The sequence below is a fragment of the Pygoscelis adeliae genome, unplaced genomic scaffold, assembly GCF_000699105.1.
Source record: "Pygoscelis adeliae isolate BGI_AS28 unplaced genomic scaffold, ASM69910v1 Scaffold186, whole genome shotgun sequence".
NCBI lineage: Eukaryota > Metazoa > Chordata > Aves > Sphenisciformes > Spheniscidae > Pygoscelis > Pygoscelis adeliae.
Window position 1 is genome coordinate 3,255,157 of NW_008825071.1, and position 13,219 is coordinate 3,268,375.

The 13,219-nt window shown below is 44.7% G+C and overlaps 1 protein-coding gene across 3 annotated transcripts in view; it reads left to right on the forward strand.

The window, feature by feature from the left end:
* Positions 1-13,219, forward strand: part of RREB1 (ras responsive element binding protein 1) — a 73,366-nt gene that overhangs the window by 40,084 nt on the left and 20,063 nt on the right. For all 3 annotated transcript variants that reach the window (XM_009326465.1, XM_009326464.1, XM_009326466.1), the window contains 2 exons: positions 7,401-7,590; positions 9,462-12,204. In XM_009326465.1, the coding sequence (XP_009324740.1) occupies positions 7,401-7,590; positions 9,462-12,204 (2,933 nt within the window). The remainder of the gene's footprint in view (positions 1-7,400; positions 7,591-9,461; positions 12,205-13,219) is intronic.

Here is a 13,219-nt window from a genome sequence, read left to right on the forward strand (position 1 = left end):
AAAATAGGTTATTAGCATGCCTGCCTGATCCTGATGACCAGGGTTTGTTTATATGCAGGCTCTCTGGCCGGCTGCCGTTTATTGTGTTAGCAGTCACATCTGCGTACTGAGCATAGCTTACCTGCAAATGTAGATAAGGGCAAGAGTGTTCAGTCCAGATTCAGCTGCACCTATTTGTGAGCCCTGTTGTCATCAGTGGATGGTTATAGGATAGGCAAACGCCTGTAGATGTGTTTCTTCTTATGTTACTTGTGAAAAGTGGTGTTGCTTTTTTAACATGGTAGACACATAGATTTTTTTTTTTTAAACTCTTGACATTAATTTTAAAACTACACAAGTACTTGGCTTCCATATTTGAAAGATATGTTAGAAGGCAGGAAGAGCTTTGTTTTTCTTACCCCAAAAGAATACTAGAAGGTCCATTTGAGTTTGTGTGCACAAATAATGACTTTTATTCTGGATGCTGTGCAGCTTCCAGTTTTGATAGCTGTAGAGGACTGTCGTGGTCATGCTTTTTTTTTCCCCCCAGGTATGCTTGCCCTAATTATTAAACCCTTCATTGTTATTTATGTTGATCTTCAGCTCTTGCTCCATGATTCTGTCCAGCCAATTTCTTGACACTTCTGGTTTTTAAAACCTTGACCTTTATTAAGTAGAAAGGTCGTTATGAGAAAATGAACTACTTTCTTTGTGCAAGTGTCTGCAGGCCATCTCCCATTTTCCCTTTATTTGTTCTTAGTTGCATGTTAGTTCTGTTGAAGTAAATGGTAGAGTAAGCTACTGTTCCACCGGGGCAGAGGTATTTAAATCTGGCACTGTTGAAGTGTTGCTGGTACATGCAATTCATTACAGTGCAATTCATTACTCGTGCCTTTTTATTAAACCTTATAGCGGTTAACTTCACTTGAGTTACTCTGACTGCGGGAGTCACGATACGCCGGTACAGACACTGGCTCTGCAGCATGCCGACAAGTTTCTGAAGCACGACATCACCCGGGTTTATATCGGATCTGCCCTGGCTCCTACACGATACTTTTCTCGCCTGGACCACAGCGCGGCTGTAGGAATGCACATAGCATTGTGCATCCCTCTATTAATAGAAGGGCTGGCACAGTGGTTTCAGCCTTTGCTGCACCCAAGGGTGGCTTCTTTGAGGGAGAGGATTAAAGGGAGCGACAGGACATGTTAGTAACAAAGTTGGACAGCCAGTGGGGAGGTGGGAGGGAGGAAAAGTTAAAAGAAAAGTCCCGCCTTTGCTGAGGAGGTGAACCAGCGTGCACTGAACTTCTGGTGAGCTGTGTCCATCCCCCTACGCCCTGGGAGAGGGGAGGGGAGCCTCTCCAGCCTGTTGCGAGTGGCAGGGAGCTGGCTCCCGGTGCTACTGTGTCGCTTGTGGTTTCGGCACTGACCCTTAGCGTTGGGCAAGGTGGCGATGGGAGAGCAGCAGGTCCTTTGGGGTCAGACATGCTGTGATGCTGCAGGGGAAGGAGGCAGGAACGGTCATCGCAGGACAGCAGGAGGACCCACAGGGATCCCCGGCAGGGAGACAGGAGCAGCGTTCGCAGCACTGCTGCTTTTACCATCACTCATCTGCGGCAAGTGGGAGAGATTAGTGCAGCTGTTGGATGTTATTTCCCAGGGCCCTGGGTGTGGAGGCCAGGAATGGTTTTTCATCCAAAAGGAGACGAGTATTTGGACCTGGGTGCGGTTGCATAGGAGCAGAAACCAATTTGCTCTCTCATCTCCTTCCCTTCGCCTTGCCCCAAAAGAAGTGAAAGAGAAGCAAAGGAGTCCTTTCCTGAAGGGGAATATGTCTGTAACCTGCTAGTTTTTCTTTCATAGGTGGTGAAAGCCCTTATGTTTAAAACCATCCTTTCTCCATCTCCCCCTCCTTGTCGGCCTCCTCTACAGCGCATGTTACCAGTGTGGAGGCTGGGAGCCTGCTCCCATCCCTGGTGCAGACATGAGTCAATGATAGTGAATCGCCCATCTTTCTCTTCTGCCCAGCTGTATTATTTTTAGGTCAGCATAGGATTTTCTTTGCTTGTAAGGAGAGCCACATTAATTCTGCAAATAATGTGAGACAGAAAGGAGAATAATAACGACAAAGGTAGAAATTTAGATATGGTAGGTATTAGGGATTTCAGTGGGAGGAGTTAGATGACTTAACATAACTGTGTATTAATGACTTCTGTCTCAGGATATGTTTCAGTTTTGTTTTGTTTTCCTTCCTTCTGTTTGTGGCAGTTGCTAAAGAGCACAAACAGGAAAGGAACAAAATGGTACCAAGCTTTTTATTTTAGATAAGGCCTAGAAATTAACACTGTTTTTATTTGTTGACATCCACAACATGGGCAGCATAGTGTTAGTGAGCTGCTTGGGTGAAAACTTCAGGTTTTGGTCTACTCTTGTGTGGTTTCAGAAGTGTAAGTAGAAGAATGCTAAAAGTCACTTTCCCTTTCCCGCCGCCAGTCTCAGGTAATGCAAAACACAGTGCTTGTTTAATTTATTGGTAACAGAATGATGGATATAAATATTTGGAATTTGCATCTTGACTACTGAAAGATAAAATATAGAAGGATTGAATGTTTGACTGCATTACCCTTAATCAAAATCAAGACTGATTAGTTTGGCTTAAAATTTGGCTCTGCATTTCCTTTCTAAAATGTCTTTTCTTAAAGAAAAAAAGCTATTTCCATTGCTGACAAATTGGAATTGGCTCAGAGGAGAGTGTAATGCAAAGCAACAAGCATTGCTTATGTAAACTTTTCTTGCATAGGTGCCGCTTGTTATAAGTGTAGCAAATCCTGGCTTGCCTCTTGAACAAGCTGCACAAAGCATTGACTATTTCTTAAAGCCTGTTAAAATGCTTTTATATCCTAATTAGCATTACGGATTTCAAGAATACTAACTTATTTTACTAGTAAGCTTTTTAATGGTGTGTTTTTACACAGAGACCTTGTCTGCATTTAAAAAAAAACAAAAAAGGTGCACTGGTGTAGTAATAATTAAACAGACTCACCGGGTGTGATATGTGGCCTGAGCACCAAGGTCAGCCTGCTCATTGCATTGTCATCGCACAGTTATATTTCAGTTCTGCTTTTGTGTTTTAGCAGTTCTGTTTTCTCACCCGCTTGCTTTGTACACTTCTGCCAGTGAACCAGAGCCCTAGTATTACGTTCGCATTGTACAGGTATGAACGACTCCAAAACATAAAGACAATTGAGAATGAAGCTCATTTTAAAGCAGTCTTAGCTGCTAAAAGCAGTTTTTTCCTTTTTCTTTATAATTGAATCTCTGTGCTTGGAACTGAACAGCTTTCTTCTCTCTGCTCTGTAATCATATTTATAGAAAAATGGAAAACTGTGGCCAAGACTAGCAATCACATGATAACACAGCAGCTTTTATTTGCTACATCTGGAAACCTACCTTGCAAGTAGAGTGCTTTTATCTCCATTCAGGTGTTGAGCCATTGCTCTGCCTGTTCTGCTAACAACCTCAGAACCTGTTCCCATCTCTGTTCTCTGCAGCCATACTATCCGTGTTTGACTTGGCACTACACATGAGCAGACTTGTGAAATTGTAAGGAGAGGGTGGGTTTTTTGGTGTTTTGTTTTGCTTTTTTTTAAGTTCATCATGAACAAAGTATTACCATATGTTTCAGATGCTTTATTTGATACGCTGGACTTCTCAGACTTTCCACAATTATTTAACTTTTCTTTTTTTTAAGCAATTTAAGCAAGATGAAAAAATGTTCCTATGACCTAGGATTCCTTTCTCTTGTCCATCTTAGACTGTGGTTTTAGACTTAAAAATACTGTAGGCATTGACACTACCTAAAGATGGAAAATAGTACTGATGGCAAAACAGAGAAATTAATGGTTAGGCTTCCTTAAAAAAAATTAATGCTTCCAGTTAATGCATTGTTAGGCATGGCAGCTTACTCCATTTTAAATTAACACAAGACTTAGTCAATGCAGCAATGATGCTTGCCTTAACTAGTTTCGAAGCTTACTACCTGTAAGTTTTTCTTGGAGGTGGTACACCTCCATATCTGTATCTGCATTGCTAATTGTATTCAAAGCTCAAGTCATGTCATTTGGGAGAAGCTGGGACTCCCTTTCTACTTAAGGTGAGGGGGAGGGAACTCAACAAAAACACACACACAAAAAAAGTTGTGCATACACTTGGGCAAACGGGTCGTGTATTTTAAATAGCTTGCATCCGTAGCAAAGACTGACAAGCCCAAGTGAGGTCTGCAGAGCCTGGGAGACCTCCTGAGCCGGCGGCGTGGTGACACCCCTCAGCATCAGGAACGGCTTTACAATGACCTCCCTTGTCCTTGGCGAGCGGCACGGGCACAAGGTGCCAGCGCGGTCGCTGGAGCCCACCAGGCCACCTGCTTGCCTGGGGAGCCTGGCCCGGAGAGGCTGCTCCACACGTCTCTCAGGGAGTGCTTTTCTCCGGCTGTTTTTATTTCAGCTCTCCAAGCTGCGGCTGCCTCTACAGGTGTGCCTGGGCTGCAGAGGAAGGGAGGGCATCCACGGGTCCCTCCCGTGCTCTAGCTCCCATGTGATCCTGTAAGCTGTGACACCAGGGGAAGGTGCTGAGCCAGGGCGCGGTGCATTTATATGCCCTGAAGTGCCTGCATCTTGAGATGACAGGCGTGATTTATCTGGATGTTTCTTTTTTCAGCCAGGAGCTTCTTTTTGACTGAATGGAAAAAGAGCTTAATCCTTCTCCTGACTTCTCTTTTTGCTTGCTGCTTCTTCACTCACAGCAAGGAAAATAAAAGAGGAGACTAAGGAGGAAAGAGAAAAATACAGAGGGTTGTTTAATTCTATGCATTATAAAAGAGAGAAAGTACATATTCCTTTTTCAAGATACATTACTTCTGTTTCCCTTTGCATGGAAAACACCATTTTTAAATTGCAAATTTTTACTATCCTGAGGCATAGTAGTTGATACAGGTGTACTGCGAAGGACTTTCACATGGGTCTCTGCTCTGAAAGATTTACTCTCAAGTGCAGCTTTTGATGGGAGCCCTAAATAAACCAGTGCTTAAAATCAGCATGTCGCACAGCCGATGGAGGTGAGGGAGTGTAAGATGGACGAAGCGCACCTCCCCGCTGTGTGTGGGGGCTGGCTGCTTGCCCAGGAGCGCTGGCTCCTGCTCAGCCCAAATCCTGGGGGTACTGTGGCAGTACCAGTACTGTGGCCAGCTCTCCCAGTAGCTCTGTGGTCCCATCAATGGTAGCTGTGCCTGCCCCATCACACACGAGGGGATACAGCCGCTGCATTGGGTTGCTAGTCCGGGGTAGGCCAGGCACATCAGGGACCCTGGAGCTGCCTCAAGACGCCCCACGGTGAGGGTCTGTATCCCTCTGCAGAACAGCTGGCCCCACAGACCGCCAGCGATGCTCCTGGTGGTGCAGCAGCATTGCTTGCAAACCTTCGTTGTCTGTATGCTGATGTACCAGGAGGAGCGTGCCAGAGTCACTGCTTGCTTTCACGCAAAGTGTTTTCATCACCTCTAAAAAAGAATTTATTTCAGTAGCCTGCAAGCTCTTCAGGTGACTGCTCTAACCCTTTAGTGCCCTCCTTCCCCCAGCGGTTTTGGTGGTTGTGTGTTTCTGTTTTTGCTGAAGATGAAAGCTTTGCATCACGGAATAGGTGCTGCCAGGTGACCTGGAGGAGAGCCATAGATCCTGACACTGAAGGAGCGCTATGTGTTGGCATTCCCCCCCCCCCGAGATTGTTGTCACGTTTAGCAGACCTCTTTAAGTAAATGTTTGCTTTGTAAATGGCATTGGTTCGGTATTTAATGGAATGCAGGGACTATGCTGGCAATAATTATAAAGGTAGGATGCAAGTGAATTGACAGGGGAGATAAAACAGATTAAACCTCCAGCGCATAATATTTATGTCCCAGCCTTCTGGGTACCGTGATAACAAAGGCCGTGTTACATATACTTCACACTTGCTTCTTTCACCACTCGGAGACTATGAATCCAATTGCTTTGTGGGTGACTTGGTTATCTCTTCATTTTCAGGGAATAAAAAAGGTCTGTGGAAGTTTATGTAGTGATAAAAAGAACAACAATGGGAGTTTGTTAGGGACAGGACAGGGAGGGGGTGGTTTCAGGATTTTGTCAGAAGTCATTTCTAATTGCAGGATGTTTTTTTAATGAGTAGGCACATGTCCTTTTCCTTGATGTGGAGGGCAAAGACAGTATGGGGAGAACTAAGGCAGGGGGGAGACGTGAAAAACTCCTAGTGCATATAATATTCTCACTGGCAAAATCTGACTGCTTCACATTCACTGGTGTTTGCTTCTGTGAAACCCATGCTTTGGTTGTGAGCTGGAGCTGTAACCACAAGGAACCATGTTGAGTGAAACTGTGTGTCACTTGTTGAATGCAGAGTGGACGTGACCTGTCATGCTGGAGAGCTCAAATCCCAGATATTTAAAAGGCAATAGGCTTGTTTGTTGATGTGTTGGCCAAATGTTGCTGCATGGTCCTTACTGCCTGCAGCATAGCTGCGTTTCCAATACCTTTGATTGTTTAACGCAAGTCTACTTTATGTGAGAAACTTTTGTTTAGCTGAATTTGGGATTTGAGAACTTACGAAAAACAAGAAATCATAGCAATAATGTGTGGGTAGGAAAAGACATTGCTTCTGCATTTTTTTGGGGGGCACACTGGCTGTGAAGGGGTTGTATGAGTGTCAGAAGTGTTGAACCTGTTTCAGGTCTTCTTCCTCTGACCCTGCTCCCCTTCAAGGAGCACTAGTTTTCCTTTTAAAACAGTATATTTCTCATAACAGCTTTGAGAAAAATCAGTGAAAGTTTATGGCAAGGCAGCACGAAGAAAATTAGTACACAGGTATTTGAGTGGTGTGCGGTAGTATGTTTTAAGCAGTAGTTAAAAAAGGTGCTATTTATACATTTGCTGCTGCTTGCTACTTAGGTCTGATTTAGCCTCTCCTTGTCACTGATTTTTTTCAAATGTCTTTTATTTTACTAGTACTTTTTAGTAAAAATGAAATGGTGTAAAGCCATTGAAATATTTTATGTCGGACAATGGGAAGGTTGTCAGAAGGCTGTGGTCTCGGCTGCCACTTTGCCGTCTGCCCGTGTGGGACACTTAGTTCTCATGTACTGTATTCTTTAAACTTCCAGTGAACTTAATAGCCAGAAACTGGTAGAAAGTGGCTGTGATTGAAATGGCCTTTCTGTGGTGATAGGTTTTTGACGCGCTGTGGCTTTGTTTTGCATTCAGCAGGTTCTTAGCATCATGGGGCGAGAGGAAGGAGGCTGTCCTAATGCAAGAAGAATGCTAGTTCTTAAGCTTGCAGCAGTCAGTAAGTCATTTCTATTTTATTCCTTTCCTTTCCAGGTGTGACATCTGTTGTATTACCTTTCGTACTCATCGGGGCTTACTGCGCCATAATGCAGTTATCCACAAGCAGCTTCCCAGAGATCCCATGGGAAAGCCTTTCATTCAGAACAACCCTTCGATTCCGGCAGGCTTCCACGACTTGGGATTCACGGACTTCTCCTGTAGGAAGTTCCCCCGCATTTCTCAGGTACTCTCTGTTCTTCATAGCTTAAGGTACCAGCTTACAGTGCGTATCTTCTGAATTCGTTGAAAGACTTGTCCTTGATGAGGCAGAGACTGGGTGTAGAATATTTTGTGGATGGCACATTACCACTATCTGTGTAGGCTTCAAACACTTTCTGCCTTTCCTTTTTCTTTTTTCATCTAGAGAATATTGGGGTTGATTTTTTTCAGCATTCCAGTGGATAACTATTGGTGTAAAGATCTATAAAAATATTTTAAAGGAAAACTTCGGTGATATTAGATCCTTGCCCCTTCCAGTCTGCCCATTAGTTCTCTCCTTCCCAAAACAATCCCACATCTAAAATCAATAGGGAGGACACATGGTAAGGAAGACATTATTTATTTTAATTTACTGTAACAAGGATGTAGTTGTGGTGTGAAAGATTTTATCACGAAAAACTTTGGGAAGTCACCTTACTTATTAAATGGTGACATCTTCAGTGATTTCTTCACAAAACAATCCCAGGCACCTTACCACTATGTTCCTTACGTGAGGTCTGAAGATTTTGCACCTTTGAGGGGCAGTGGCTGGGGAAAGGCAGGGAGGTAGTCTGTAAATATTTTTCTGAGAGCCATAAAGCTTTCTATGGGATGGTATTATTCTGCCCTCTGTCAAACCTTGCCTGCCTTCATTAATTTGGGTCTGGATGAAGCTGCTTATCTATTTAAAAAAAAAAAAAGAAATCAACAGCACAATCCAGCAGGACCATGCTTATTCAGTATCTGCACTTTTCTTATTCTACTTGGATTAAAGCATTGATTTCCAGCTCTTCTGGCTGCAAGGTGGTAGACTTGAAATTTGCTGTTCGTCCAGCGGAGCATGTAGGTCATTCTGTAACTCTAGCAGAGTTTTGGTATAAAAGTTACAAAGTCAGGAGAAGAGAGAACTTTTTAAACAACTTGGTTTTATTTCTTTTCTAATTAATGGCAAACATTTAAAGTTATTAAGGGATTTAAATGTTGGGACTTTACTTTTGTAATAGTTTTGCTTGCACTGTAAGGCAAGACCTATGAAGTATCTGAACAAAGTGTGTAGAGTATATAAAGATCTTGCCAGCTCTCTATTTAGTTTATCACTTGTGCTCTTCTTTGATGTGGGACTTTTGCAACACGTGAGCTATCTGGGTAGCATTTAAATACAGCATTTGGATTCATGATCGTTTTGAGGGACAGGTATAAAATCCATTTGTAAGCTTAGTGTTATTCTTGGGAGAATAAATGTGATCAGACTTCACTAACCAGAAGCCTTTCCGCATTGGGCCCTGCATTTCATTGATTTGCTTTTGGGGGCTATTATTTTGGTTGGTTTATGTTGTTTTGCCTTCTGGGATGCCTTTTTTTTTCTCCTTTCCTCCTAGTTTCTTTGTCGTAATAAAGCTAAAGGTGGTAGTCTTACCTCTTGGATGCCTTTTTTTTTTCCCTTTCTTCTCCTCCTACTTTCTTTGTAGTAATAAAGCTAAAGGAGGTAGTCTTACTGCCCAGCTTACTGAAGTTTGCTGTGTAGTCTACTGAGGCTCCTGTCCTGTCAGTGAAGTGAGAGAGGTTTCTGTAAGGGAAGTTCAGGATGGAAAAGTATTTGAGAGTCTGAATAGCCCTCTGAAGGAGTTTGCCTTTATAGAAGGGAACTTCTGGAGAATCAGCCCCTAATTCAGATACACCACTTAGGTGACTAAAGGCTGTGGAGCAGGAATATCTCTATGCCAGGTAGGTGGTGGCTGCTCTAAACTCCTTGACTTCGGCAGTAGAAGAGAGGGTGAACTGTTTCTGTTTTGCAGCTGCATGTGATGCCTTTCCCGTTTGAGATGTCTGTTCTAAATATTTTTGCATGTCTTGCAGGTCTGGTGTGAAACGAATTTGCGAAGGTGCATCAGTGACTTCCATCGATTTATTTGCGAGACGTGTAACAAGGCATTCCCCATGCTTTCGGCGCTCAAACTGCACACAGAAACTCATGTGGTGGATCAGGGAAAAGACAAGCACAAGCCACAGTCCACGACCCCACCCAGCGAGACCCCAGACCAGAAAGCCTTCATGGCATCCTTGGGCCTACAGTACACCAAAGACATCAAGCCTATCAAGCAGGAGGACAATACACAAGATGAGGTCCAAGAAATGCGGCTTAGAGCACTGAAGAGTAACCTACCTCAGGAACCCGGCAGCACCGGTCTGCTCAGCCTCTCTCCTCTGGAAGCTGCATCTATGGGAGGGTCATTTTCAGTCCTTCCTCCTACAAAAGAAAACATAAAGCTCCTCTCGCTGCAGCCTTTCCAGAAGGGTTTTATCATCCAGCCTGACAGCAGTATTGTGGTAAAACCCATCTCCAATGAGTCTGCCATTGAGCTGGCAGACATTCAGCAGATCTTGAAGATGGCTTCTTCCGCTCCTCCTCAGATCAGTCTTCCTCCACTTTCTAAGGCACCTTCTGTCCCTGTGCAGTCCATTTTCAAGCATATGCCACCGCTGAAGCCAAAGCCTTTGGTAACGCCCCGAACAGTCGTCGCAACCTCTACACCTCCTCCTCTTATCAGTGCCCAGCAAGCCTCCCCTGGCTGCATCAGCCCAAGCCTCCCACCTCCCCCTCTGAGGCTGATCAAGAATTCGGTGGAGTCCTCCTCCAACTCTCACATCCCCCAGCCGGGAGCCAAATCGAGTCCTTCCTCGCAGTTGCTCCTCCAACCCAAAGTAGAGCCTTTAACTCAGCACGAGATGAAGACGCAGCTGGAGCAGGACAGCATCATCGAAGCTCTCCTGCCTCTGAGTATGGAAGCCAAGATCAAGCAAGAGGTCACAGAAGGAGACCTCAAAGCCATCATAGCAGGGGCAGCGAACAAGAAAGCCCCAACCATGAGGAAAGTTTTGTACCCCTGCCGTTTCTGTGACCAGGTGTTTGCCTTCTCTGGTGTCCTGAGAGCTCATATCCGTTCTCACTTGGGTATTTCCCCATACCAATGCAACATCTGTGACTACATTGCAGCTGACAAGGCAGCGCTGATCCGGCACCTGCGGACACACAGCGGGGAGAGGCCTTACATCTGTAAAATCTGCCACTACCCGTTCACAGTGAAAGCCAATTGTGAGAGGCACCTGCGAAAGAAGCACCTCAAAGTGACCAGGAAGGATATAGAGAAGAACATAGAATATGTCACCAGCAATGCTGCAGAGATGGTAGATGCCTTCTGCTCCCCAGACACTGTGTGCAAGCTGTGTGGCGAGGACCTGAAGCATTATCGGGCCCTCCGCATTCACATGAGGACGCACAGTGGCTGCCAGAAGAAGAAGCCATTTGAGTGCAAGGAGTGTGGCACAGCCTTTTCGGCCAAGAGAAATTGCATTCACCATATCCTCAAGCAGCACTTGCATGTGCAAGAAAGGGAGATTGAGAATTACATCTTAGTGGTGGACTGCAGTGCCCAGGAAAGCCAGACAGATCCTCCTTTATTGGAGGACAGCACTTATATGGACCGCAAGCCCATGACACCTTTCCTGGAGCCACAAAACGGCTTCTTGCTTGGGACGTCGTCTCACGTTCCCATCAAACTTGAACCTGCGGGCAACTTCCCGATGGATTTTGATGAGCCATTGGATTTCTCTCAGAAGAACAAAAACCTGGGTGCTGTGCAAGTGAAGCAGGAGAACCTGTTTGGCTCTTCTGCCCTGTCCCTCTATGACTGTTCCATGGAGCCTATCGACCTGTCCATCCCCAAAGCCCTGAAGAAGGATAAAGATGATGTCCCATGTGAAGCCAGGAATCAAGACTTGGCTGCTTCTGGGAACAGTGATAAAGCCTACAACTGTCTGCAGTGTCCTTTGGTTTTTGGTGCCAGTGGGAACTCAGAGAAAAACAGGGCTGTCAGACATCCCCAGCCACTGAAAGGTTCGTTGCATTTGACTGTCCCAATCATTTCCCCAGCTCTTCTTGGCAATTCTGCCTTGCTGAGACCTTTGAGGCCTAAACCACCACCGCCACCTCTCTTGCCAAAGCCTCCAGTAACTAAAGAGCTGCCACCGTTGGCTTCCATTGCACAGATCATTTCATCTGTGTCTTCTGCTCCCGCTTTGCTGAAAACGGAGGCTGCAGACACCAGTCCCAAAGCAGTGAGCAGCTCCACTGGGTGTGACAAATCAGGGAATGCCAAAGCAAAAGTGACAATCGTGACCACCATTCAGAGAGACTCCAGCCTGCCCAGTGACCTGACTCAGGCGTGTGATCCAGAGCAGTCTCCCATTGCCGAGGCTGGGTTGACTAAGAAAAGAGGTAGAAAGAAAGGAACAAAAAATAAGCCTAAACTTAGCAGTGGTGTGGATCTGGAGTCAAGTGGGGAGTTTGCCAGCATAGAGAAGATGCTGGCTACCACAGACACTAATAAATTTAGCCCGTTTCTGCAGTCCACTGACAGTTTCAAGGAAGAAAGCGGCAGAAATGGAACAAGTGAGGATGAGAAGGAAACTGCTGAAGATAAGCTGCTGAGAGGGAAGAGGAACGCTTACTCAGACTGCCTGCAAAATATTCCCTGTCCTTACTGTCCTCGAGTCTTTCCATGGGCAAATTCCCTGCAGCGGCACATGCTCACTCACACAGGTAAGAGTGCCTTGTGCTCATGGTGGATTGTAGCCCGAGGATGTTCCTCATGGAGGGGCCTCCCCATCGAGGAATCTTCCTTTCTTGTCCTCTCTCTGATGTCTGAATGGTATTCTTCGTTATTTTGCAAATCCCTAGCCATTGCTGTGGTATAGTGGTGGTGGTAAATTTTTCAGTAGTGGAATAATCTTTGTGCCTTTGAGTATCAAGAGGGCAAATTAAACTGCTAAAAGCCATTTGACTTCAGTGGCATAACTTAGCGTACCTGGGAAAAGACTCTGGTTTCAGGTGTTATGTTATTGTCTTATCTTGAAGGTGAACGTGTGTGTTGAATATTTCATTGTGCCTTACATGGTTTGTTTGGCTGCTTCCAGTGGCTGTTTGTCTGCATCAGTAATGATAAAAAGATCCATAAAAATGAGAGCAAATAAGTATAGAATTGTGGCAGGAAAATAATATAGTGTTTAGCATTTTTTTTCTTGCGGTGGCTTTTATTTGACAGATCAAAGAAGGAGGATGCGAGAAACATCATCCTGAGCATTACGTAGTAGCTTGCCTCTAGGAAATGTTTATTCTCAGTGCTAGACAACTAAAGGTGGGCTTATGCCCTAAGGTGTGGAGATGTGTATGGCATCTTTAATATTGTGCCACTGTGTAAGTAACCTCAAACCTGGTGTAAACAAAAGGAGGAATTGGGGAGGGAGATTTATTCCAGGTTTGGGGCTGTTTTTCATTCTTCACTATACAGGAAATACTGTGTTGAATGCTGTGCCGATTTGAAGTTCACTCCTTTTTCCACCCACACTGTAATAAAGTAATTAGTAGGTTCTCATCCTGCTCGGAGAGAGAGAGGACAAAGCTCTACTTGCTGTTACTCCCTTTTAAGTCAATCACAGTTGTTGATATTACTTGCTTCATTATGCAATCTCAACTCCTGGCATAAAGAATAAAAGTTAGGGATATTTCTAAGAAGCACAGGGGACTTGAGTAAAGTGCCTTGACAGCCTCATAAAAG